We start from the raw sequence: 26,107 nt of genomic DNA, 5'->3' as shown, positions 1-26,107 counted from the left end.
AGCTGGAGTAGCTTCCCCTCAGGTTGCCAGTGAGGCCCTGCTGGAGCCACGGGGGAGCTCACTAGAGTCTCCTCTGGGCCAGAAGTGAGAGGAACGCTTCTGTTGCCCTTGAGCTCAGAATCCTCCGAGGGTCATTACCAAAACTGCCCCGCCCCCCGGTCAGGTGCGGGGGGGGGGGGGGGCCTGTGAGCTTTCCGGGCTGTTCTGCCTCCACCCAGGGTTCCTGTCATCACCCGAGGACTCAGAGGAGCGGCGCTAGTGTGCGCCTGGCCTCGAGGTCTGGGGCCCTGCTCTGCCTCCCGGCGGACTGAGTCAGGCCGCCTGGCTGCCGTCAAGGGGGGGTTGCCCGGAATGAGCTCCGTAGGGTCCCTCCCTCTAATGTTTGCTGACGGGGGGTTGTCATTTGTGCTGCTTGTGTCACTTACTACCTGACGGGTTGTGTTTAGGCTGCTCTGCCGAGACTCCGGGGGTGAGACTGAGTCGATGCTTCTTAATGAGACAGTGCCACAATGGGTCATTGACATCACTGTGGATGTAAGTGTCCTTCGCTCCTGCCTCGCCCTTTTGTCCTTTCCAGATCACGAAGGCATGAGAACAGCTTTAGACCGTGCCGTCCTAAACTTGAGTCAAAACTAGGCTCCAAGTGGAATCCCCCTCTGCTTCCCTGCAGCTCCAGGGCTGCGGAAGAAGTTGGTAATGAGTCGTGTCAGTTTATATCTCTGTTGGATTGAGTTATAAACATGTCATGTGCTTATTAAAGAAAATAAACGAATAAAGGGAAACGCCCACCTCTTTCCCAGTCATCCCTTTCTTCCATCCACTCCTGTCCTTCTCCCTAGAGCGATAACTTTTCGTAGTTTAATGCACAACCTTCAGGACTTTTTTCTGTGCGTACACAAGCAGGTACTATCCAGGTGTGTGTGTAGGTGCCTCTGTGTGTGTGTAGATACAGACACACACACACATACACACACACAGTTCATTATTTTGCACAAAATCTTATACATTCTGTTCTGCAACTTGGTTTTATTTTTTGCTTAAAAATATGTCTTGGATGGTTTTTCATGTCTGTACGTCATATGGGTTATTCCTTTTTAATGATTACATAGTATGTCTTTGTATAAATGTGCCATAATTAATTATCTGGTCCCCGATTGAGGGACGTTAAGGTTGTTTCCAGTGTTTTCTATCACAAACAATGCTTCCATCAACATCCTTGTACGTGTATCTTTGTATACTTTTTGGGTAAATTCCTAGAAGTGGAATTGCTGAATCCAAGGGTCTGCATGTTTTAAATTTTACGATACAGCCCATTTGCCCCCACCGAGGCTCCAACAGTGCATGAGTGCCCATTTTTCCACACTGACCGACACCGTCGGTCTTTGCTAAAAGGTGGCAAATATATCCTTGTTTTAATGTGGGTTGGGTTGTTTGTTTCCATCTGTACTGGGGTTAGGCATCTTTTCGTATTGGCTGTTTGTGCTTCTCCTGTGAATTGCCTCTGTATCCTTCACTCCTTTTTCTGTTGGGGCGTTTGTGTGTCTTCCTGATTTGTAGGACTTCTTCATATTGAACAGTCACCCTTTGACTATTATCTGTGCCTCTCAGTTGAAGTATTACTTTTTCGTGGTTGGTGTCTTTTACCAGGCAAAAAGTTTGAATTTTTATGTAATCAGATTGATCTTCATGGCTCTGAGTGTCACATCTTGCTTGGCTATATGCTTGCTTGAGCTCTGAGTCCGAGCTCCCCATAAGCACTACTTTCTTTAAGTATGAAACTCACCTGGGATGCATTGCTGACGTTCAGCCTGTGGCTTATTCCTGAGAGGAGACACCCAGACAGGATATGACATGGAGGCTTGAAGGGGAGTAATACCCAGAGAAAAGATGACCAGTTAATTTTATCCTTCATCTGAGTATGTGGTTCACTTCATGGTAGACATCTAGGCGTTTGGCTGAAGTTTCCACTCTTGATTAAAACCTCAGACCTGATGTGAGAGGGAGAGAAAGTTGGAGGACCTCAGTGACCTTTCCAGCTAGATGATGGGCCTCACCAGCCTAGAGTGTGTGGTTTTGCTCAGAAGTGGATGTTGTGGGTTTCTCTCCAGACATTGAATTTTCTGTTTGGGCCCTTAAGTATCAGCCCCAATGTGTTACTGTGGAATTGAGATTTTGCTTTAAATAGCAAGTAATATTTGTTTCCCTTTAATACCTTGAATTGTTATTTGAGAAGACCCATACTGCAGTTTCACACTGCCACTGACGTATCATTTATCTTGTATACGTTTTATTACGAAACTGAGCACGAGACTTTTCTGGATACATTTTCACTAGGCTTAGGTGATTGGATAGCTTACTATAAATTTCCTAGAAAGTTCATTTGAATTGTAAAATAACTATTAACTGGTAAATCATGTTTTTTATTGACTTCATTTTCACTCATCAGCTAATAGAAATGATTATGCCTTTTTTACTTTTAATATTTCAGAAAAATATGCCCAAATTCAACAAAATTCCTTTCTACCTCCAACCTCACGCATCTTCGGGAGCAAAAACCTTAAAAAAGTAAGTAAATGTAGTGTCGTGTGATGCCGGATCTAATCAATTGCCAGAGATTTTTTTATTCTTTATGATTGCTCTTATAGCAAAGGAGACATGTTGTAGATCTAAAGCTAGTTTCATAATACTGAAAGTTTACACAATTTACCCTTTACCAAGTACCTCTGTGGTAGGCCACAGAAGTTCAAAAAAGTAAGACTTGGAATTTTTTTCTTGCCACAGCATAGTTTAGGACACTTTGTATATAAAGACTGCTTTCACAGATACTTGGGGAATGAGGAGAGAGGGAAAAATGGATTTGGGACTGGAGCTTTCTGGAAAGGCTTCTTGAAGGACATGGAATTTGAGCTGGACATGTAAGGATGGATAGAGTTTCAAAAGAGAGGTATTCAACAAGACTTAAAAACCTTTTATTAGGGAAATTTCCAGACATAACGAAAAGGAGATTAGAATGAACCCCGTTATCCTGTCAAACAGCTTCAGGGTTATTGACACATGTCTGAACACTTTCCTTCGTCTCTGCCTCCCCTCCCTCCCACCCACCTACACACACACACACACACACACACACACACCGGATTATGTTAAAGCGAGTCCTAGATTCCACTTCCAATGACTGACGTTCAAGATGGCTTTCAGAGTTTGAGCCTGAGCTGCTTGGGTTGGCAACCTGACGTCAGTGATACAGAAATAGGTTTGGGAGTGAGGAAGCTGATGAATGTCGTTTTGGACACGGAGAGTTTGAGGTTCCTGCAGGACGTCCATCTGGAGATACCCGGCTGGCTGCTGGGCTTGTGGGTGATCACCAGGGGCTGCCTTCCCTCCCAGGAGCATTCAGTCTGCTGCTGTGCTAGGAAAGTCTTTAAGGGAATAAAACCCGGAAGGCTGTTCTTTATGTGTGTGTAAGTCTTAACGTGTATTTAATCTCAGTTACCCGCTATCTGTGTCTTAGGAGGACACTATAGAGAATATGTTGGCAATTCTAAAATAGATGAAGGCAGTGACTGAAAACATTTATTGGTTTATGCTTCTGCGGTTTGCTTTATCTTTACCAAATGGGGACACCAAAGAGCATGTAAGACGACGTCCTGCGATTGCCTGACGTCACACTCTGCCCTTGCTTTTTTTTTTTTTTTTTTTTTTGTGCAGAGACAGACTCTCCGCCAGTGACATGCTCCAAGTCCGGAAAGTAATGGAACACGTTTACGAGAAAATCATCAACTTGGATAATGAGTCGCAAACCACTAGCTCTTCTAACAACGAAAAGCCAGGGGAACAGGAAAAAGAGGAGGATATTGCTGTGTTGGCAGAGGAGAAAATCGAACTTTTGTGCCAGGACCAGGTAAGTGCACTCGAGGACCGCGGCCCCATTCTCTCTAGTGCTGATGCTCAGAGAGTCAGGTGTCGTGCGATTACGCTTCCCACGTCTGTGGCCTTTGGGGGTGCTTCTGCTTTTAAGGAGACTCCGAGGAGGGAGTGCTGGGTCTCTCCCCCCTACTGGTGAGGCCCCTTCCGAAGGGGCTCTTCGGCCCACCCTGAAGCTTCCATTTACCCCGGGGAGGTTCTCCGGAAAAGGACACAGAGACGGTAAATGTGAATGTGCCTGTGGCTGTTTCTTTCCCCGACCAGAGAAGGACACCCGCTGGCCTCGGTGCGCAGAGCAGCACCTGCTGTGCTGGGTGGAGAGGTGGGTGGGTGGCGCCCCGGGGAGGTGGGGTGGCAGCGGAGGTGGGTGGCGCCCCGGGGGGGAGCTGTTTGAAGTAAAGGTGCACTCGAGACACTTCCTCAGAGGAACGGCTGGAGTTGGGATTTCTGGCCCAGCCGCACAAGCTGCACGTCTCTCGGGGCCCGGTTTGTGTCCGCGTCACGGCGGCTGTGTCAGCACGAGCAGGCCGGCAGGTGGGGACGAGCTGGGTCGCCTGCTGAGAGTCTGAGTTCACAATAAAGGTCTTAGGTATCACGCAGTAGAGGCTCTGACCTTTTTCATGACCTGTCTTTTTGCCGTTCAGGTTCTAGATCCAAACATGGACCTCCGGACGGTGAAGCACTTCATCTGGAAGAGCGGGGGCGACCTCACCCTCCATTACCGCCAGAAGTCCACGTGAAGGGCGGGCAGGCGCTCCTGGGTATGCGTTTACCGACCTTCCTCCGTGGCCCCGAGAGTAGTCCTAGGAAGCCCGCCGAGCCCCAATGGGAGCAAGACTTCTAGCGGCCGATTTGGTATGGACCGAGATTCTCTTTCAGTTGAAGCGACTAATCGAGATGTAATATAGAAACCAGTCTCCATGTGTAGATTAAGCTGTCCCCAGGGAGGCAGAGAGTGAGAGCAGGACACCCCCCCCCCCCCGCCCCCGAAGAGGACTGTGTCTTGCAAGATGTACAGAGAACGGACGACAGGCCAGCACAGACTCGGCTTCCTCCTTTTGTTTCAAAGGACCTTATCTTTGTCTGTTAGCACTTGTTAGAGACACATCGGTAGAGCCACCTCTGTCACTGTGTTTCAACTTCAAACCCACACGCTCTGTAGCTTTTCTAAGAGAGTACATTCCATCCACGCAGCACCTATGAAGGCTTTTTCCAAGTTGGTCATTAAAAACAAACACAACAAATGTTCTCACACTTATGACAGTTATTTTTAATAGGAATTTGCTGTTGTACAATTCAGGAGCCAGCCCACTTCAAAATAAATTCTCCTTCTTGGGCTTGTTTTAACCCTGCATCTCAGATGCGTTCTTTTAGGAAGACCTGTAGAGATTCCGGGTGCCGGACCGCAGCCCTCGGACTGCCAGACTGGAGTGCGCCCCGCGGTGCCCGCGGTGCCCAGCGGTGCCGCGGGCCGCAGGGAGGTGCGGCTTTCACTCCTCCTCACGGTGCCCAGTTTTGTTTATGGGCAAAAGCCAGGCGACGCCACAGGCTCTCGCTCTGGGTGAACAGTGTGATGCCATCAAAGCCCAAGACCATGATGGAACGGTAGCTTCATTTACACGTGACCTAAAACGCCTGGTGTCCTGGTGAGCTGCCTGGATACTCTGTCCTGGGAGTACACGTACTCGTTCCTCCGGAGTTTTCATAGGCAGGGCGGTGGTGTGGTACCTGCACCCAGAGTTCTCTTCACTGTTCTTTCTAACAATCTAAAGCTTTCCTAGAATCCTTTGAGTCTTGTACAGAATATAACTTATTGGGGATAAACACTTCAACTTTTGGCAAGAAGAAATACTTTGGATCCTCCCCAAGGTCATTTGTATTCAGCACAGAACAATGGTCCACCCCATAAAACTACTTAAGACAAGCCTCCTGTATGAAGCCAGAAGCACAAGTGCCTTCGGAGGGCAGTTTATTCGGGTCCGGTCGCCTCCCCCTCTCGTGTGCGGTCAGTCCCCACGGCAGCAGGGGCCGGGGAGGGCGGGGAAGGTCTTTCTTCCTCCCTGTCCTCTTCCCGGGCTCGGCTGGAGGCAGCTGATGGGCCCCGGGGCCAGACCTGACCATTTGAGATTCCCTTGCCTGCACGACCGTAGAGACGGGGCTCCCTCACCGCCGGTCAGGCTCCTTTGGAAAGTGGACAGGTCACTGCCTCCAGCACTTTGAAGAAGTCAGCAAAGAGGTGCCACGTTCCCAAGGAGTCTTTCCCCCTCACGCACAGAGCCACCGGCTTCTTTTTTTAAAGTCCTTTCTATCTGTTGGATACAACGGTGCACTTTTGGTGCACATTTTTTAGCAATAGTTGTGAATTAATGACAGAAACACAACAACCAAAAAACCCCACAGCTCATTTACCAGCCCTCAGCTGTGTCTGCGGGAGGGGGCCTTGGGCCACAGAACGGGTTTTGCTGGGCCGTTTTGCCCTGTGTGCTGAGGCGTGAGGGGCGGCTGCACTCCCTTCCTGTCATCCATCTGACCCTCGGCATGCTTCTACTTCTTTTTTTCCTTCCAGTCAAACCAGTAATAGTTTCCAGAAAATTTGACAGCCTGCAATGCCAAAAGGGTAAAAATCTGTATTTCACGGTTGTATAGAATAAAGGCTTTAGTTAAAATATTTCAAGTGTAGTACACATTTATTTCTTTCACTTGTCACTTTCCTTCATAGCAGATTACAGAGAAACTTCTGGTTCCGTGTTTAGTGTTTATCCTGACAATAATCAGCATCAACGCCCATTTTATCACCCAGTTTAAGGAGGGGAGTGCGTAAAAGGGAGGGAAGAGCCACAGCTCTGAAGGGAAGGGCACTGTGGGCCAGACTCCCAGGCTGCAGTTCAGGGAAGCTGCTCTCAGAACGGTCCCGTGGTGATGCTGTTCCGCTGCCCGGATTCCCGCAGGCGGACAGACGCTGGGCTCCCAGACCATCCAAGAACCAAGCCCCGGCGCTGGTGTCTCCGTTCTGCAGCGTATCGGCTGCTCTGGTAGGTTTGACAAGGGCTTGCTTTCAATGCTGTCACAGTGCCAGGAAGTTGAAGTGTTCGCTAACCGGGGGCCCTCCCTCCGTATACTTGACCTGTGCCCCCCAGAGCAGAGTCCCCGTCCCGTGGGCCTTGGGCCTAACAGAAACCTGGGGCCCGTTAAGTGCAGACGTTACACATCAAGCAGCAAAGGTGGCACCTCCCGCTGGGTGGCAGCTAGAAGACAAGGGCAGAGGCAGCCCAAGTGGCAATCAGCAAGCAGGAAGGGGAAGGACTGAAGCCAAGTCAGGAAGCACTTCCGTGGAGGGGAGGGGCCCTTCCTGGATGGAGCCCTCCCCTGCCTGCAGGAGCCAAGTAGACCTCGTGTTAGCCTCTCAGGGCACCTGGAGGCGGAGGGAGCAGCCTCCTCTCGAACTGTGGGGAAGAACGGAGCGGCCCTTACCCACTCTCGTCCAGGCCCCCCCCCCCCCTTCCCCCGTGGAGCAGGAGCAGTGTCTAAAGAGGTCCGGTCAGGACCCGCTTTGAAAGAGTCTGCTTAGGATGGTGAACTTAAATCTGTCATTTTTATTCACTGCTGGGGCTGACAAAGCCTTGTGTATTTAAAAGAGATGGTTGTAGAAGTCTGGGAGCTGACAGGAGGCACCACTGGGTCTGAGGGGCGTCGGCCCTGGGGAAGAAGAAACGTCATGATCCAAGATCAAGGGAGTCTCTGCCGCAGGGCCTAGAGTCTCCACCCCTCCTCTCCCAGGAGAGGTGGACACGTTCACCGCTTCTCTCCTCCAGCTGAGACTGGCGTATGTCGGCCTGAACGGCCTGTGCAGTGTGGCTTGGAGAGGAGGGCACGTGACCCAAGAGACCGTGATCGCGGCTCCAGGGGTCCCCAAGGCACGGGGCTGCCTTCCAGTACACGCAGGGCCAGCTGAGCTGTGCGGGCCGAGTCAAGGCCAGCCCCATGAAGTGCCAGGCAAACACTCCACACCCGTCCCTTCCTCCTTCGCTCCCATCTGCACCCCTGACCCCGCCTGGATGCTGTGGCCTCCCGGACAGCCATAGCGACCAGAGCGGGAGAAGCGCCGGACTCAAGGGTACGTGGCCTAAAGATGCCAAGGCCCACGGCCTCCCCTTACTACCCACTCGCTTTGTCCCACCCAAGCAGCAGAGTCCTTTCCTCTCCCACCCCAGCTCCTGCAGAACTTAACCTGGGTGCCGCTCCCAGCCTCCTACCGCCCCGAATGGACTCGTTTGAGACTCTCAAGTGCCCGATTCCCCAAAGCCAGGACCGTCGGGCAGAATTAAGGCCGACACGTCATCTCTTCGAGACCAGTAGGGTCCGAGCGGACACAAGAGCCCTTGCCTGCCAAAGTCCCTGCACGTCACTGGGGGCTGCAGCCCAGGAAGCTGGACACACCGGGCCGGAGGCTGGGCCGTATGGCACGGCCCAAGCTGCTGCCCCACACCGAGGCCTCGTGAAATGCCACCGGGCCTCGTCCCAGCCTAGGGCGTTATTTCTGGGGTAGAGAGCCGGGCCTGGCCGGCCGCCCCCTCAGCCTCCGCCTCCGAGTCCGGGCTCTCTGTGCTCGCCGGCTCCTCCTCGGCCTGTGCTTCGAGCAGCTCAGCAGACAGCCCGTCTTCCGGTGAGGCCGTAAAGGTGAGGCTGTCGGGAAGGGTTAGCTGAGGCAGGTGGTCTGGCTGGGCCTGGGGGCCTGGGCTGTCCGGGAAGGAGACCTCAAACTCTGACCCCGACCACGTGGCCTCACCTGAAACACACAGGGTGGGGCTCAGGAGGCCTGCGGGACCCGGGGCCAGCCACTCCTCTGACCCCCAACCCCCAGCCCAGGTGGTGATGGGGAAGGGGGGGCTCCGGTGTACAAATGCCTTGACGAGGCTCTATCTCACCCCAAAGCCAGCCTCCCTCCCAGCTGAGAAACTCGGGGCAGCCTTCCCGACAGCCCAGGGTCCTTCCCGGAAAGCTTCCGTGGGCGTCGGCCACTCACCAGCCCGCTCGTGAGAACCGCTGCTGGAGCAGACGTCCTCGGGCCCTGCGGCTGTCACGGCTGTGGGGGTCGGCTCCGTGGGAGACGGCAGGCTGGGCCACACGCTGGCATTGCTGCTGTCCAACAGGGAGATACCCGACACGTCCAGGAAGCCTAGAGGAAGGGGCGCGAGTCTTTCCCAGCACAAAACCCCGACCACCGGAAGGCCAGTACCCTGGGGCACCTGACCCGGCCTAAACCTGCAATGTCCTCAGCCCGTGGGGGCGCCCCCACCCAACCCCCAAGCGGTCCCCACTGCCTACCGCCGAGGAAAGAAGAGAGTCCGCGTTTGGGCCTCAGGGGAATAGCACTGTGGCAGGGAGCCCAGACCCTGCCTGCTCTGTCCCCAGAGTGCCGCGTGGCCTTGAGCAGGCCACTTCCCTTCTGCCGTCCCCCCATCTGCACACGGCACTGGCTCACCTGTGACCACCCTCACATATACGACATAGGACGACAGGTCCGGGGAAGGTTTTGGCACTGGGGCGAAAGCCTCGCCCTAAACCCGACGCCCACTCCAGCACCGAGGGGTGGCAGGCCCCCGAGCCTGCCGTCCGGGGCCCGCTCGCTACCTGGGTCCATGACTCGCTGGACTGGAGGTGGAGGCTGAAGAGGAGTCTCCATGGGACGTGCAAGTCCCCCAAGGTCTGGAGCACCACGGCTGGGACTCCCAGGCTCAGAAAGCTGTTCCTCCAAGGAGGAGCCGGGTGCCTGCAGCAGGGCCTGCGGGGGCCAGGGGCGAGGAGGGAACAGGGTGGGGGCATTTCAGGTCACACAGTCCACCCTAACTCCCGGCCCACGCTTGCCGGGGGATCAGCGCTCCGCTTGAAGGCGCAGACAGCCTCGATGACCTGCCCCCTCCCCGTCCAGGTGATCTGAAGTTGGGCACGAGGGGCCTGGTGTGTGGCCTCTCCCGCAGCGCTGACAGGAGGAGCCCCTGGTGTCCACCCGGCCGGGTCCTCCCATGACCCGCCAGAAGAGAAGGCCCTCCCTGAACTCCAGCGTGCCTGGGAGCGATCCTTGCATGCCCCCCCGGCACAGACCCCAGGCACCAGCCCGGTGCCTCTTCCAACAGCCGAGAAGGCAGGTCCGGCGCTCTCCTACGGACTCGGCCAGACACCCGCCCAGCCCGGGTTCCGCGAGCCCGGCCTCTGACCCGACGTTACCAGACTCCCCGAGGCACAGGACGAGGCTATGCCCACCTCCGAGCCTCAGTTTCAAATGAAAATGGCAACTAGTGCCTTGCCGTTACTCTCACCTCCAGACCCAAGTGGCAGGAGACCCCAAGTGGGCTTCACTGTCCCAGGACGGGACCGTCCGCTTCCACTAGGTCCCAGAAGCAAAAGGTCCTCCCCAGAGCTCCACAAACAGGCCCCCGGCAATGCCAGAGTCCTCTTTTCCCAGGTGGCAGGTCCCTCTGCCCACAGGAAGGTCCCCCCACTGGCAGATGCCCCCCACGCACCTCCATGTAGTCACCCTGCCTGGAGCCGGTCTCTGGGCGAGGAGGGGCAGGAGAGTCCTGGGGGGTGGGTCCAGGTGGCGGGGCATCAGGTGGCGGGGCATCAGGCGGCGGGGCACCAGGTGGCTTCTTGTGGTGGCTGGAGGGCTGGGTTGGGATCCGGTGCAGATACCCATAGCCGATGCCACACCCCAGACTGCCAAAGTCCAGAAACAGTCAATCCGAGGGGTGGTCCCCTAGTTGGTCCTAGATCCGCCAACCCCACCCCACAACTGGCAGTGGAAGAGCAAAAAGGGCGCCTCCCAGCCCTGTGTTCATCCTCAGCATCTCTGCACCCAGAGCCCAGCCTCCACACCCCCCCTGTGCGATTCTGATCCACGGCCAGCGGCCAGGTCCCGCCCCGCAGCCCTCCCACTGAGCAAGTACCTGCCCTCTCCACCCCAGGCTGCGTTGGGAGTTACAGTCACCTCCCGGCAGGAGTCCGACTCGCAGTTGTAAACCATCAGCTTCAAGGGCTTCCCCTCGTGGGACTCGATGAGTGTGAAGAAGTCCTCGGACTACGACAAAGCCAGCGCCTGAGCCCTGCTCCCGGCACAGGAATCGGAGGCCCCAACAAAACGAGGCCCACCCTGCGGCCAGCACCCATCTCCACACCGGCGGCGACAGCCTTCAGGGACCCGGGGAGGGCAAGCCAAATCCTGCTCACCTCCTGGAGGATCTGGTCTGAGCCAACTACATAGTCTGTGTAGGGGCGCAGGCCGGCAAGGGAGGCGGGTGAAGAGGGTTCCACTTCCTGCGGAAAGAAGCACCAACTGCCTGTCTTGCTCCTGGAGCTGGGGGCGGGGAGGATGGAGGGGCCTGCCTCTCCAGGTACTCAGTGGGACTTCTGTCCTGTCCCCAGGCCCTGCAGGACCTCAAGCCCAGACCCTCCTACTCCACCCCCTAATTTCCGCAGGCTGTCCAGCAGAGGGCAGCACCGAGGCGCCGCTCAGGGCCCTGAGCCCTGCGATCTGACCTGGGTTAACTCCTGACTCCGCCAACCCCGAGCCAGCGACTGTGGACAAATACTTAACCCCTTAGCATCAGTTTCCCCACAGTTAAAAGTAGGATACGCAGTCCTTCCCCACGGGCAACCTCAGGGTTGCCGAGAAGATTAAAAATAGAACACACACGAACAATGAAAACCACACGTCGGCCCGTAGTAAGTGCCAACTGCGTGGTTCCTGCTGCGGGCCTGCGGCTGGAGACCCCTGCGGAGGGGCTGGAGGCAGAGGCAGTGAGCAGGACTGGGTCCGAGGATTGTTTTCTCCCTGGGGGGGGGAATGTCTACTATTCCTAATCTCCCAGTCGCCCCCGGGGGAAATGCAAAGGGATTACCACGTCGTCACCCCCACTGCGCTCCTGGACCAACCGAGGGAGGCTGAAAGACGGAGAAGCCTCCCACGAGAAGCCAGTAAGCGACAGTGGAGGCCACAAATCGGATCAGTCCACTGCCAGCTCAGGAAGCCCTCCGCCCACCAAGCTGCAGGACTCCTTCGAGGACGTGGGCACCACCAGGGAACGCACGTGTGTGTCTGCCAACAGACCTTAACAGCAACACCTGTGACAGCTCAGTCGCTGAGATTCGTCAAGACCCAGCCCCCCAGGCAGCAAGCCAAGGCCCGAGGGGGCCTAAAGCAGGGGACCTGCCAGCAAAGACGAGATTCCGGCAGACCACCGAGTGGACCGGAAGAGACGCTACCAAGGGCGCCCGCCTTCTGGCAGCACGAGCACCCCTCCAGGAGACGGTACCCCGCCTCTCAGAACAAGAAACCAAGGTTTCGGGGGTAGGAACGTGCCCAGAGTCACCTGGCTCACAAGCGGGGTGACGAGGAGCTGACCTCCGGGACTCCTCTAACAGAGAAGCACTGGCTGCTGGCCTCTCCCGGTTGCCCCCACCCCCACCCCCTGCCCTTCCCCCCGCCCCCGCCTCCTCCTGCGCGCGGGCACCACCTCCCCCGCACGCCCACCCTGGGCCCACTCACCAGCACATGCCACACGTGCTCGCTGGCCCTCCGGAAGCTGCAGAAGCGCACGCTGGCTCCCAGCAGGCCCTGGCCGCCCCACATGTTGCTGGGCACCACCTCCACCTCGCGCACCTTCATGGTCTTCATATTGAACACCTCCAGCTTCACGGGCTTCTCCACGTTGGCCTTCAGCAGGGCCTTGAGCGTGTCGTTCTCCTTGTTCTGCAGGGGGGGTGGGGCTGACGCCGGGGCCCCACCCCCCACCCCCCACCCCCCACCCCCACCCCCGGGTCGGGGCCCCTCGGACCTGTCTGGGTCTGAGATGAGGAAGGGCCTGGGCGGCCAGCGGCCCCGGCAGGACCCGGCGAGGGCATGGGCCACGGCGGGCTCTGGGCCGGCGACCCCTGCAGCCCCCACAGGGTGCCCCCAGGCACCACTAAACCTGCCTCCCTCAGCCCCTGGGAAACACAACAAAGTGGTCCAGAGCGTGGCAGGACTGCCCCTCTACGAGGCGCCCCTCGGCCAGAGCCTTCACACCTCTCAGGCCCCGAAAGGCAGCTCCAAGAGCCCCCTCGCCTCCTCCCGGAAAGCTTAGGAGCAAAGCCCTGGGAGAGCCCCAGTGAGGCTAAGTAGAGGCCTGGAGAAGGAGAGGTGGGTTGGGCCTCCCTCCAGAAGAAAAGGGAGGCAGAGCAGGATGGGGCCTGCCGTGGGACAGGAGGGAGACAGACACACACACACAAGCAAGGCAGACAGACATCGCATGGTGGAGCCTCACCAGCCTTGAGTGCCCGATGGTGATGATGAAGTCAAAGTAGGGCTCCAGGCCTGCCTGCTGGGCTGGGGAGTTCTCCTGTACCTGTCCCACAGCAGAGGCCACCGTCACCACCCCAACCCCGTGCCTCTCCCAGAAAGCCCCAGCCCCCAATTTCAGAGGCCACGCATCACGGATCCCTGTGTCCCAGCAGGGACACATGCACTGCACGAACTGTTCCAAGCAGGCCACACATGGGCACGGTCGAGGTAACTCAATCCTCTCTTGCGGCCTTCCGGGGCACAAATTTTCCTCTATAGGAAATGACTCTTGTCTGATCATGATCCGCACAGCATGCTTCCAGACAGGCCTCCTAGGAGAGCTCAGGACAGCCCTGGGGGCTTCTAGAAGGCCACAGAGACACAGGGTGGCACAGGCCTGTGGGGAGGCTTAGGAGACAGGGAAGCCGAAGAGTTTACCAGAAAGATTTAGATGTGGACAGGAAGGGAGGGTCCCAGGACGGAACCAGGGTTGTGCTCAGAAAGAGGGGGAAAGCAGCCTGTGGCCAGATCCCAGAGGGCCCCGGACCCTGTGGTGGCAGACCCAAGACCAGCCGAGGAGGCGTGGCAGCGGCTGAGGAGTGTGGCTGAGGGAAGCAGACCGAGGGACTGCCCCAAGGGATGAGCCTGAGCAGGGCGCCCAGTGAGCAGAGTCAGATCCCGGCCTCACAGCCTAGTCCCCACTGCACGATAGGTACACAGATCCCCCAGGAGCCACTCCTAGCCCAGGGGGGGCCCCCTGCCCTGTCCTCCCGGAACTCACTGCTGGCTGCAAACACACAACAACCAGGCCTCCCAGCTGGGGTAGAAATCCATCTCAAAGGCCCCATTTACAGAGCCTTGCTCAAACAATGCAGGCTTTATACCCGGGGCTGGACCCTGCGGTGGGCCCCCCCCCCCACCCACACCCTCAGGCCTTTGGCTGTGAGCACTTGATGTCCTGCTGGTCAGGCATCAGCCCAGAGGACACTCGGCTCCTGTGGCCTCCACAATGGAAAGACCCTGTGGCTTCGACTACCCACCAGCCCCTAGAGTCTTGGATCCCCCCAGCTGAAGGAGAGCTCACACTGAGCCTCTGGATCAAAGCTAATTCGGCCCTGGAATTAGGAACCCCTCCTGGCTGCGACACCACCAGCTGGGCCTCTGCTCACCACCTCCCAAAGCTGCCATGGTTTCCCATGACAGTGAGCTCAGGAACCGACTCCAATCCCAGCTGGCCCCTCTCCCAGCTGCCTCCTGCACCTCTACTCAGCCTCGGCTGTGACCTTGTTCTCTGGCTGTACTCCACTGCCTTCGCCCTGGGCTCTGCCATCACCCACTGTGGCTCTACGGGACTAATAATCTATGCCGCTGCCGCAGCACCCCCACTCCTGCACCCCCACTCCAGCAGCAAGCGCTGCCCTCAGTCCCACTCTCCCTGAGGGGGGGGGGGGCTCTCATCACCCCCGCCCCACAGCCCCACCGGGTGTGCTTTTGTAACACTTTCCACTGTGTCCCCCAGCAGGGGACCTAATGTAATTAACAGTGACGGCAGCTTACCCTTGCTGAGGACAGGCTCTGTGCCAGGGGACCGTGACACCTGCTCTACCTTGCATTTAACCCTTAAACTCATACCGACTTACAGAAGAGGGGAAGCCCCAGGAAATGCAACCCAGACAGAGCCAGCTCTGTTCCACCATCCTGTAACAACCAGTGCCTGGGAACCCTCCGTGGCTCTAAGCTCGCCGAGGGCAGGGTCTTCTCCAACGCGCCTGGCACACGGTGAGGACGCCAATATTGACAGAGGGCGGCACACGCGTCCTCCATTTTTAAAGAAACGTTAGTAAAGGGCACCTGGGTGGCCCAGTCGGTTACGCATCTGACTGTGGCTCAGGTCGTGATCTCATGGTTTGCGAGTTCGAGCCCCGCGTAGGGATCAGAGCCCACTTCAGATCCTCTGTCTCCCTCTCTCTCTCACACACAAATAAATAAACATTAGAAAAAAAAGAGGTTAGCGGGAAATGTCACACCTCCACGTAAAACGTCCCGATGGCTCCACAGGGCAGAATAAAATCCTAGACCTTCAGGACAACATGCCAGGCCCAATATAATCCGGCCTCATCCTTTACCGCTGCCCTCCTTACAGGGGCCACCCCGTCCATGCACTTCCTCAACACAACAAGCCCAGCCCACCTCAGGTCAGGGCCTCCCTCTGCCCAGAAGGCTCTTTCTTCCACCAAGTATCTGTGCTGCCCACTCCTTCCTTCCGAGGTGCTTTGATGAGCGGCCTGTCCTGACCCATCTGTCACTTCCTCGGCTTTATCCTCCACCCCAGCAGCGATCTCCACTTACCGTGGAGATCTGTTTTGTCTGTGCCTGCCTCCTCTCAGGGCCAGCAACCAAATGTAAGCTCCATGAGAACAGGGACAACGTCTGTTCTGTCCCCTGCTTTATCTCTGGCACCCCAAACTCCGCCTGCCAGAGCAGGTGCTTACAAATGTCCGTTTGGGGGAATGGAAGACCTCCAGTCCTTTGACCTCTCCACTCTGCCCTCTCCAGCAGGCCCCTCCTGTCTTCACTGCCCCCATCGCCCCACCCCTCCCTCTTGCCAAATCCTCAGTTCCTTCCCTTTCCATCAACCTGTTGCAAAACTCTCCTGGATGCATCCCAACGTCCACCTTTTCCGTCAGGGGCCTCACCGTGATGCCAACCAGAGAAAGCCCATCACCCAGGCAGAATCCTGAAGCCCGCCTGGCTTTCCTTTTAGGAAAACCCTCCTCTAGCCCTCCCCTCTTGCGGTTGTTAACAGAGCCTCCCACCACGATACAGACACGCCCTGCCTACACTCAGCCCTGCATCTATCCACGGTGCCCAAGGGAAAACACAGGGTCCTTACCCACTGCGCTCTGGGGTCAGAGACCCTCCTGTCCCAGCCCTCCTTCTCCGGGGTACACATTGTCACCCCAACTCTCCATCTGGCTGCTGGCCCCTCTCCTCCTCTTCAGACTCGAGGAACCCCACTCCGTCTTCGCTTTGCCCAGAACTGCCAGTCCAGACCTCCTGGTCGCAGCACCAAGACGACTTTCTCGGTCGCGCCTCTCCGCGGGTTTCACCCGAGGTCCCTCCCCTGCTGCCAGCGCTCTCCCCGTGCCCTCTGCGCCATTCTCCTGGCTCTCCCTGGCTGGTTCGCGCTGCCCCTCGAGCCCCCGACCCGAGGCCTGTCGACCCCATGACGGCGGCGCACGGGCCGGCCGGCTCCCTGGCAGTCGGCGTCCTCTCGGCCACCCCGACTCCCTGAACCCGAGGGCGGCGAGCTAGCGTCATCAGTGTCGCTGGCTCTCTCCCCAGGCCCAGCCCGGAGGCGACCGCAAATAGGACCTAAGTGCACAAGTGCCTCCCGGCTGAACCTGGTGCAATCTTCATCCGGGCGAAGTGCCACTCCGGGACCAGGAAACGCTCCCGCTTCCTGCTTGGCTGGCACTCGGGGCCGGGGCCGGCGCCGGGCCGACCGCGGCCGCAGACAGGCCGGGGGCCGGAGGGCCGCGGCGCCGCCTCCCGGAGGAGGCTCCCACCGGGAAGGAGGCACATCCCGCTCCCGCCCCCACCGACACCACCCGGCGGCCCCTCGGGGGCCGAGACCCCGCCGCTGCCGACCTCGGGCCGCCGATAAGCGTCCCGTCGCTTCCGTGCGGGCGCCCAGCCAAGGTCACCGGCGCCGCGGGGGCGACTCACCCCGTGCAGGTGGAAGCCCTCGGCACCGCCCGCGGGCTGCTCGGCGCTGGCGCCCAGGCCCATGGCGGCGGCCCGGCCCGGCGCCACCAGCGCGCACCGCCTGTCTCGGCGCTCGATTCCCCGCGCCTTGTCACGTGGGCGCCTGCCCCTCCCACCCCAGATTCTGACGCCCTAGGCAACCGGCCCGCCCCCTCCGTTTCCAGGGACGCGCTCTTCCAACTTCCGGCCGCGAGAGGCGTGCCCAGGACCCTGACTCCGGAATCCGGCTCAGCGCGACGCCCCCTGAGCCGGGCTCGGAGCCGCGAGCGCCGGAGATGAGCACCAGCTACTCGTCCCTTATGGTGCGTGGCCCGAGCGCTGCCCAGCCTTGCCCTTCGGGACTCTCCTCCTCTGGCCCCGAGACCCTCGCGCCCGGCTGCTCTCCTGCCACCTCTCCGACCCTTCCTGCTGCGCCTTTTACCCGCCTTTCGCTCCCTGCGCCGGCCGCTAACGAAGGGCCTGGCCCCCTCTGGCCCCACTGTTCCTGGCGAGCGCATCTTTTTTTCTCTGGTGTTCTCTGTGCACCCTAAGCCCCAAATCGGTATCCCCACCCAATCCTGTCCTCGAGTTCCACCAAACCAAAGTATCCTGAACCCATCTCTGTCATCTTGCCATCATCTCCCTCTCCCCTGCCTCTGCCTCTTCTGTGTCCCCCATCTCAGTTATGGCACCGCTGTTTCATTCTGCAGCCTTAACTGTAACCCATCTCAGGTCCTTTCTAATCAGCAGGAAATGTCAGCTCCTGCATGCCTCCTGACATCGCCCACTGCTTTTTATCTCCTAGTCCAGAATCACCACCGTCCCTCCCCAGGCACCTGGAACAGTCCCCCCACCCCCACCCCCACCCCACATAGTTCTCTGCTTCACCTCTCTTCACGAGCAGCCCCTGCACCAGAGCCACTGCTCATCCATCCGCGCGCACACACACCCCCCAACACACATATGAACACATCCCTCCTCCCCCTTAAACCCATTCTAGCTGCTTCCTATTACCCTGAGGATAATGTCTGAGCTCTTTCAAATGGCCCACGAGGCTGTTTACAACCCAACCACATCTCTCCCCAACCCCCGTACCCACAACCTTTAGGGGAAGTGAGACTTCACTTTGAAATCTCAGCCCGTCTTACTGCATGACCTTTGTGAAGCTACACTCTGCATGGGCTTTAGCTTCTTTAACTGTGAAGGCTATGGAGAGAGTAATGCATAGGATAATGGATGGAAAGCCCTAGATACGGTTCCCAACAGGCGATTAACCCACAATAACTTGCACCTCTCACGAGTGGCGTCACCATTCTTATCATTTGTCCTCTCTCTTTCCCCTTATTCCCTTCCTGAGACAAAGCCTCAGTTGAATTCTCCATCACGTTGACCCATAATCTGTGGATAATTCACAAACACCTCCAGACTCCTTCCTAGGGAATGGCATGGAGTTGCTCTTGGGGCTGGGGAAGAACAGAATGAGGCCTGAATGTCCTTTCTCTCTTCCTTTTCCGGAACAGAGGAGGAGCAGGGAGCGGGGGAGAAAGTGGGTCAGAACCGAGACAGAGAAGGGACTGGGGCTGTTGCAACCGTGACTTCCTCCCCACAGGCTGGGATCATTTACTACAGCCAAGAACGGTATTTCCACCACGTGCATCAGGCTGCGGCCTTGGGCCTGGACAAATTCAGCAATGACCCCGTACTGCAGTTCTTTAAAGCCTATGGGATCCTCAGAGAAGGTAAGGACTGGGCAGTGTCGGCCTCCCGACCTCAGGCACCAGCCCAGCACTGTCACTCTGGCTCAGGCTGGATGCCTGCCTCCACCCCAGTCACGTTCCCACGGAAGAGGTCTTACGCTCAATAGCTAGACTCCCAGGTTAATCCGCAGATGGCTGTGTGATCCGTATCTAGTTTGGGCGCAGGGGGATACATGTAATTTGTGGCTCTTGGGCAGCTGGCTGGGAATGCCCTGAGGCCGTTCTTCAGAAATGACCCCCAGCCCGAAGTCCCAGCCTGCGAGGACTCACAGGTACCTCTGAGCTCCAAGCCCTCCAGCCGCTCCTTGCAGCCTGAACCCTGGTACCAACAGCCCCTTCAGGGAACTTGGGCCACTGGGGACGTTTGGGACCAGTTAGCCCAATGATTCTGGCTGGAGCCAGGTGGTGCCAAGTCTCGGGTCAGCTCCGCGACGGGTTCCCACGTGTCTGCTGCAGAGCGTCCTGCCCTCTGGGCCTGGAGCCCCAGAACGTAACCACGTGGGCTCTTCTTTGCAGAGCGCATCCAGGATGCCATCAGCAACCTGGAGAGCATCCGGAACCACCCAGACGTGTCCCTCTGCTCCATCATGGCCCTCATTTATGCTCACAAGTGCTGTGCAGCTGTCGGTGAGTGCGGCCGTGCCCAGCGGGGCAGAGACCGCCCGCTCCAGAGATGCAGCCCCCAAGGGCCGCCGCAGGAGATACGTGCCCCGATGACAGCACATGCTGTTGGCCAGTGAGGAGGGGCTTCCATTCCCTCCCCCAGGGGCCTCAAGGAAGACCCGTGCCCAGGCCCGACTGAGTGGGAGCCATGCGCAGAGAGGGTGACAGCGGGAGGGGTCCTCCTTCCAGCTCCCAAGAGTTGGGAACACACCCTCTTTCCTTCGCCAAGATCTTGATGAGGGCGAATCGAGTTGGTGTAAATAGTCCCACCCCTAATGTCCACCTCTCTAGAGGCAGGGAAAGATTCCAAGACGCTACGAACCACGATGTCCCCTCCCAGGATGGACTGTGGGCCTGAGGTAGGCGATTCGGTTTGGTCTGTCTGCTCAGCAAGCTGCCAGGCACAGAGGAGAAAAGATAAATCTCAGCCAGCAAAGCCAAGGGCGGGCGTGGGCGGCTCCTGGGGTTTCCAGCGCCTGGGCTCCTTGGAGTCTCCCGCGTGTTAGAGGAGGCTCAGAGCGGCCAGAGAGGTCCCCGAGCCCTCAGTGCCTCCCGCGGGGCCAGGCCGCCCTGCTCACTCTGCCTTGCCCTCCCCCTCCTCTCGGATTCACAGACCGAGAAGCCGTTCAGGAGCTGGAGAACAGCCTGAAGGAAATCCGCAAGACAGCCGGCGGAACTGCCCTGTACTATGCCGGCCTCTTCCTCTGGCTCGTGGGCCACCGTGACAAGGCCAAGGAGTACATCGACCGCACGCTGAAAGTTTCCAGCAGCCCCAGAGAGGTACCTGCCTCGGGCATCATGAGGGCAGCAGCTGCAGAAAGCAGCATCCAAACGCATCAGCCTGGGGTGACCATTACTCCCCCCGGGGCACCCCGGGGACTGGGAGAGGGCCGCACCTGGGCACGGACGAGACCCTGGGTCTCACAGGGGCCCCCGCCCACGTTGTCTCAGGGGTCAGCCGAGTACACGCTGGCACGTGTCCGGAATCTAATCTGCAGACAGGTGTTCCGTAGCCGGTGCTGTATGTTTTTAAAATCTCGGATGAGTTGCTGACATTGAGAAACCAAAAGGTTTTTACCTGAAAGGCCAGATTTCCTGGTTCTTTTGGCAAACTAGATGAGCGGTCTCCACCGTGGGCCTACCTTGCCTTCTTGCAGGGATCTGCTGGCCGTCAGCGGCGGCCCATATGGTAGGTCATATATTGGATCTCACATGCTGTGGATCTCACACGTGGGGGATCTCACACGTGGGGGATCTGTACTAATGGTAGAGTTTGAAGCCTCAATCTAGGCTCAGTCTAGTCACCACCGCAGCAGGGGTGATGTCACCCCCCCCCCAAAGGGGTGAAAATTGGTTCCCGGAGGAGGGGGTGAAAAAAATCTTACTATATAACACACAGAGGGGCGGGGGCAAAAAAAAAAAAAAAAGTATAAAACACAGATTTACACACTACATAAACAGATAGTATATCTGTGATATTAAAATGTCTTGGAGGGAGGGGAAACGATTCGGGAAAATGTCTGGAGAGGCTCCTGAGGAGGAGAGTAACGGTAAAGAGAAACCCTGGTCTAGGGCAGAGGGATGCTTCAGGGCAATGTGGTCCAACTACACCTCGGACCTCACCTCCCAGGCCCGGCTGCCTATCCAGCAGAGACTGGGTGAAGGCTGGAACAGAACTGGCAAGGCCCCCGCGCTCACAATGGCCCCTGCTCGTTCCTGCCTCCATGCAGGCCGGGCCCTGCGCTGGGCTAGGACATGGAGAGGGCTGGAGTGGTGGCCCCCTGATCCCAGTGTTGAGTAGACAGCCAATGACAAGACGGGTGGGAGTGTGTCAGTGGGGGTAGCAGAGCCACAGGGGTCCAGGGAAGGGCCCAAGCCCAGCCTGGAAGGTCACAGAAGGCTTCTGACAGGAGGGCCCTCCCAGGCTGAGCTTTAGAGACCGGTGGTAGTTGACTGGGTGAGGGGGCTTTGGTCAGGAGGGCTGGGCTGGGAAAGGAGCATCAGAGCGAAGTCCTGACAGTGAGAGAGAGAGCAGGGCCGCCCTGGAGTCTGCAAGTGGGTGTGCCTGGCAGGGCCTGGGGGTGGAGAGTGACAGGGGTGGGACAAGAGGCTCTGCGCGGCCAAGGACTTCATCTTCTGTCTTGTTCTGATCCCAGGGTTACGTGCTCAGAGGCTGGGTGGACCTCACCTCGGACAAGCCCCACATCGTGAAGAAATGCATCAGGTACCTGGAACAAGGAATGCAGGACGCCAAAGATGTGCTGGGGCTGATGGGAAAGGTGGGCAGTGGGGGACGGAGGCGGGGCGGGGGGTTGTCTCTGCCTGGGCCCTTGGAGCCAAAGATCCACCAGGGGACTTCGGGCCAGACGCTCTGTCTCCAGGCCCTCTCCTGGCCGATGAGGAGCGGGGGCCCAGAGACAGTCAGGGTCACACGGCAGCCCAGGGCCCACTCGGTTCTCACAGTCCTTCCGGCTCGGTGTGGGTTCCCGTCTCGTTCTGCATGGGTGGGGCAGGGGGGGGGTCTTCTCAGGGTCTGTCCTTTTGTCTCTGCCTCTCCTTTCTCACCCGTTAAATTCAATGGGCCGTAAGAGGAGGGAGGTGCGTTGCAAGTTTTATGTTTTCTGATCTCCACTTAAGTGAAGTTCCTTTTTTCTTACGTGACCCTCACGGGATCAGCCTATGAAAGAAAAACTAGCCTCTTATTCCCTCCTCTTTGTATATACCTTAGAAAAGTGAACGTGTCCTCATTTAAAAACAAAACAAAACAAAACAGAAGGCTACTAAAGTCAAAAGATGAATGAAAACGACATCCTCAGCCCCCCTGCTCCAGACAACTCACGTGGCCGTTTTAGGGCAGCGTCTCCCAGTCTTTCTTCTAGGCACGCGGTTCTGCACGTGCCCTCGCCGGGCTTTCTGGGAAGCAGGAGCCAAGGTGATCCTGGAGCAGGAGGTTTATCGGGGGGGCGCCCTTGGGACCAGCACCTGTGGGGAAAGGGACAGGAGCAGGGCTGGGTGACAGAAGTGGCTTCGTGACACGGCGCAGGCCTCAGCCGAGTCGGGGTTCTAGGGCTGGGGCGGCCCCTCCCTGACCACGTGCTGGATGGGGGCTGCCCCCTGGGGACGGGTGTGACCTGGCACGAGGCCGCTTCCTTTAGCCACGGATGACCCCACAGGGGTCAGCTGTCAGCCGCCAGCTCTCCTGGTCCTGAAAGGGTTCCCACTGAGCACCTCCGCAGGGCAGGAGATAGCGTTGTTTGGTATGTTTGATATTGACATCTTTCATATGTTTAATACAGCTGTAATCACAGGGCATCCTGTCATTTGGTTCCCTTTTCTTCACGTAAGATTCCACCATATGTAAATGTCACCTTGAACATCTCCATCAAGCCAGTCCCCTGTCACCTGGGCCCGATATAATTTGTCACCCCAATCTCCTGTTGTTTGGACCCTGAGATCGTCTACAGTTTACACTTAGACGGGGTCTAAGTGCAGTGGGGTCCCTGGGTGGCTCAGTCGGTTAAGCGTCCGACTCAGGATCTCACGGTTCATGGGTTCGAGCCCCGCGTTGGGCTCTGTGCTGACAGCCCAGAACCTGGAGCCTGCTTCGGATTCGGTGTCTCCCTCCCTCTCTCTCTGCTCCTCCCTGACTCACACTCTCTCTCTCTCTCTCTCTCTCAAAAATAAATAAACATAAAAAGGAAAGAAAGAGGGCTGCAGTGAGCACATGTATGCATAAACGTTCATCTAGAACAGTCCTCCTCTTGTTCTTAATAAGTCGTGGAAGGGCGGGTTGCCGAAGGTCTAACAAAAGCTCCCCTCAGAGCCCAGTTTCAAGTCCTTTGGGAGCAGTGCCCTCTGCCCCTCAGGCACATGTCGTGCCTCACTCAGGAGAACCTGGTGGCTGACACTGGCCTGCAGAAGCCAAACTCTGGCCCAGGGGGCCCTGATAGAGAAAAACAAAACGCTTTCTAAGGGGGTTACCTGCAAGCACTAGCCGCCCCTGGGCCTGGGTGAGCGGTTTTCAGCGATAAGCTTGAAGAAAGCGAACAGGGTTCAGCATCTGACTTCGGCTCAGGTCATGATCTTGCCGTTCGTGACTCCGAGCCCCGCACGGGGCCCTCCGCTGTCAGTGCAGATCCTCTGTCCCCCTCTCTCTGGCCCTCCCTCACTTCACACCCTCTCTCTCTCTCAAAAATAAACATTAAAAAAAAAAAAGAAGAAATTTAGAAAAGAAAGCGAATGGGAAACGAGTGGGCCGTTGGTGGAACTCAGAAGTGCCCGGCACCCCCGGGCCTCCCTCTAGCGGGTCCCCTCGCGTGGCCCTGCTGGACCCCACGCCTGCTTGGGGCTCACCCGTCTCCCTGGAGCCCCTGCCTTGCCTGTCCAGGAGCCCAAGATTGCTGTGGACCCTGATTTGTCGCTCTGAGCGCCGACTGCTTCCCCAGGGGCTTCGAGGGAGCCTACAGTGCCCACGTGTCAGGCTCTGCTCCTGTCCTGGCAGAGACACTGACACCGCCCCCTCCCTTCGTGGGCACCGATGGAGACTCCTCTCTTGGGCTTTCAACAGGCGACATACTTCATGCTGCAGCAGAACTACTCGGGGGCCCTGGAGGTGGTGAACCAGATCACCAGCACCTCGGGGAGCTTCCTGCCCGCCCTCGTCCTAAAGATGCGGCTGTTCTTGGCTCGGCAGGACTGGGAGCAGGCGGTAGAAACAGGACACAGGTGAGGGGCGGGGGTCGCTTCCTTTCTTTGCCAGCCGAGGGCGCCAATAGGGTCCCATCGTGCGAGCTGGGGAGATAGGAGACGCCATGTATTTGAAGGAACAAGACAAAAAAGTGACTGTTGTTGACAGCGGAGGTATGAATGGTGATGCGATCACACGGGGAGGGCAGGGAGGACGCGGTCTGATGGACACACAGAGAAATGGGCATTATCTAGAGGCACGAGCGGATCGTGTAGGAGGGCGCTGGAGGGAACGACCCAAAGAACCCAAAGCAGCCGGGTTATGGGACGACAAGCAGTTGTCTCTAAGGAGAGGAGGGCAGGGGGGAGTAAAGGGACCGCTGCACTATTTAATTGTTTTCAACTACGGGTATGATATACTGTGATAAAAGCTTCAGGGGGAGAGGTCCCCGGTGACTTAGCTGAGGCTGGGCACGTCAGCCAGACGGCCAGCTCTAGGGAGTCCCTGGGCCATGTGGAACCAGGCACCTCGTCAGGGTGACCTGGGAGCGCTGTCCTCGTCGATAGAAAACAAGACCACTTCAGGGGAAGGGTTGTCTGATGGAAGGTTTTCTGAGGATGGGATTTTCTAGATAAACTGAAGCCTCTCTCTTTAAACTCTTAGCCCCTCAACTATTTCTATTAAGTAATTCTAAATGTTCTCCCCCAAAGAGAGTCGCAGGCTAATTTTATTTTTTTTCCCGAGCGATCACAAGTTATCACTGTGAAGCGTTACTGAATTGTGGTAATACACCCCACACAGTTCAAGAACAATACAAATCGCAAGCAGGCCCCTTGCCCCGCTGTGGACGGATGGTCATTTCTCTGATGATCTTCACTGATATCTGCGTCTCCGAGAGAGGCGGCCGGTCACAAATGAATGGGATTCCTGCCAGCTCGGCCCGCGGGGGCCCCCAAGTGCAGTGCCTGTGTGGGCCTGGCTGATACCTGGCCAGTGTCCTTGGCGGGAGCTGGCTCAAGAGCTTGCTCTGGAGGCCTGGCCTTCGGCCAGCGGGATACCTGGGGACACCTGGCCGAGAGCCACGACCTCGGTGCTCACCACCTCCCTCGCCCAGCCCCCCTGCCCCGGTGTTTAGTGCCAAAGGGCTGAGGCCCACACCCGATGCCTGCCCTCCTAGAGGTTTTCCCAGGTAGTGGTGCTCCCAGAACTTATCTTTTTAAGTTTGTTTGTTGGTTTAAGTAATCTCTACGCCCACCGTGGGGCTTGAACTCACCACCCCAAGATCAAGAGTCTCCTGCTTTTCACACTAAGCCAGCCGGGCGCTTAGCCCCCGTTGCTTTTTTTTTTTTTTAAATCTCTGCCCCCCTCTAGGTGTGTTTCTCTTTCCATCCCTAATATTATTTATTTTTCCCTGTCCTCTTGTTTTCCTTCGTCAACATTAGAATAAGTATTTCTTTTATTAGTCTTTTCAAAAACTTTTTTTTTTATGTTTATTTTTAAGAGAGACAGAGCAGGAGCAGGGGAAACAGGGAGAGAGGGAGACACGGAGAAAGAGACAGAGACACGGGGCGGGGGGAGACACAGAATCTGAAGCAGGCCTCAGGCTCCCGATGTGGGGCTCGAACTCAAGAACCATGAGTTCATGACTTGAGCCAAAATCGGACGCGTTACCGACTGAGTCGCCCAGGAGCCCCCTTATTGGTCTTTCTAAAGATGCAGCTTTGAGTTTTGTTAATGGTCTCTACCACATCTCTGTTTTCTACTTCATTAATGTCTGCTCTTTATGATTTCCAGCGACTTCTTCCTTTGGGGCTGTTCTGCTCTTGTTGGATCAAGGGCTGTTCAACTCTTGAGGTGGATGCCTGGCTGATCCATTCTCAATCTTCTTTTAGAATATCAGTGTGTAAGTCTGTGGATGTCCCTCAAGGCACCATTTTTAGTAGTATCTACGCATTTGGGTGCATATATTTTCAGGATCATTTTGGCTCTAAGAATTTTCTAATATCCACTCTG

General features: G+C 57.2%; 3 protein-coding genes across 13 annotated transcripts in view; 2 read left to right on the top strand and 1 right to left on the bottom strand.

Moving 5' to 3' along the window:
* The window catches only part of WDR48 (WD repeat domain 48), a 44,067-nt gene extending 37,472 nt beyond the window's left edge, over window positions 1–6,595 (top strand). For all 3 annotated transcript variants that reach the window (XM_045436505.1, XM_045436504.1, XM_045436506.1), the window contains 4 exons: window positions 447–534; window positions 2,489–2,565; window positions 3,709–3,901; window positions 4,569–6,595. In XM_045436505.1, the coding sequence (XP_045292461.1) occupies window positions 447–534; window positions 2,489–2,565; window positions 3,709–3,901; window positions 4,569–4,664 (454 nt within the window). In that variant the 3' untranslated portion in view covers window positions 4,665–6,595. The remainder of the gene's footprint in view (window positions 1–446; window positions 535–2,488; window positions 2,566–3,708; window positions 3,902–4,568) is intronic.
* Window position 6,596: 1 nt separating this feature from the next.
* GORASP1 (golgi reassembly stacking protein 1) lies at window positions 6,597–17,099 on the bottom strand. Of its 5 annotated transcripts, none has more exons than XM_045436515.1 (9): window positions 16,970–17,099; window positions 13,224–13,304; window positions 12,467–12,670; window positions 11,149–11,235; window positions 10,869–10,999; window positions 10,446–10,638; window positions 9,556–9,706; window positions 8,948–9,100; window positions 6,597–8,710 (listed from the first exon to the last, which is right to left on the bottom strand). In XM_045436515.1, the coding sequence occupies exons 1-9, from the start codon at window positions 17,030–17,032 to the stop codon at window positions 8,448–8,450; spliced, it is 1,326 nt and encodes a 441-aa protein (XP_045292471.1). In that variant the 5' UTR covers window positions 17,033–17,099; the 3' UTR covers window positions 6,597–8,447. The 5 variants fall into 5 exon arrangements, with proteins under 5 accessions (XP_045292471.1, XP_045292470.1, XP_045292475.1 ...); XM_045436514.1 differs by having other exon boundaries at window positions 16,892–17,049; XM_045436519.1 differs by lacking the exon at window positions 16,970–17,099 and adding an exon at window positions 16,645–16,784.
* The window catches only part of TTC21A (tetratricopeptide repeat domain 21A), a 34,821-nt gene continuing 25,787 nt past the window's right edge, over window positions 17,074–26,107 (top strand). For 3 of the 5 annotated variants that reach the window (XM_045436501.1, XM_045436500.1, XM_045436499.1), the window contains exons 1-6: window positions 17,074–17,310; window positions 18,597–18,726; window positions 19,261–19,371; window positions 20,021–20,187; window positions 21,564–21,686; window positions 23,975–24,132. In XM_045436501.1, the coding sequence (XP_045292457.1) occupies window positions 17,284–17,310; window positions 18,597–18,726; window positions 19,261–19,371; window positions 20,021–20,187; window positions 21,564–21,686; window positions 23,975–24,132 (716 nt within the window). In that variant the 5' untranslated portion in view covers window positions 17,074–17,283. Of the gene's footprint in view, window positions 17,311–18,596; window positions 18,727–19,260; window positions 19,372–20,020; window positions 20,188–21,563; window positions 21,687–23,974; window positions 24,133–26,107 lie in introns of those variants that run through there. The other 2 variants (XM_045436502.1, XM_045436503.1) reach the window with 2 other exon arrangements.

This window comes from Leopardus geoffroyi, chromosome C2 (assembly GCF_018350155.1).
Source record: "Leopardus geoffroyi isolate Oge1 chromosome C2, O.geoffroyi_Oge1_pat1.0, whole genome shotgun sequence".
NCBI classification, from domain to species: Eukaryota; Metazoa; Chordata; class Mammalia; order Carnivora; family Felidae; genus Leopardus; species Leopardus geoffroyi.
The sequence above is the reverse complement of the archived record's forward strand: the minus strand, read 5'-3'. Positions and strand labels throughout refer to the sequence as shown.

Bases quoted from the DNA above. Each gene is read 5' to 3' on its own strand.
- GORASP1 (XM_045436514.1), bottom strand. From the start codon at position 17,032: ATGGGCCTGGGCGCCAGCGCCGAGCAGCCCGCGGGCGGTGCCGAGGGC. The intron at 11,000-11,148 runs GTGAGCAGGATT...GCTTTGTCGTAG, and splicing joins CAGACCAGATCCTCCAGGAG to TCCGAGGACTTCTTCACACT. The intron at 8,711-8,947 runs GTGAGTGGCCGA...TGTGTGTTTCAG, and splicing joins CGGTTCTCACGAGCGGGCTG to GTGAGGCCACGTGGTCGGGG.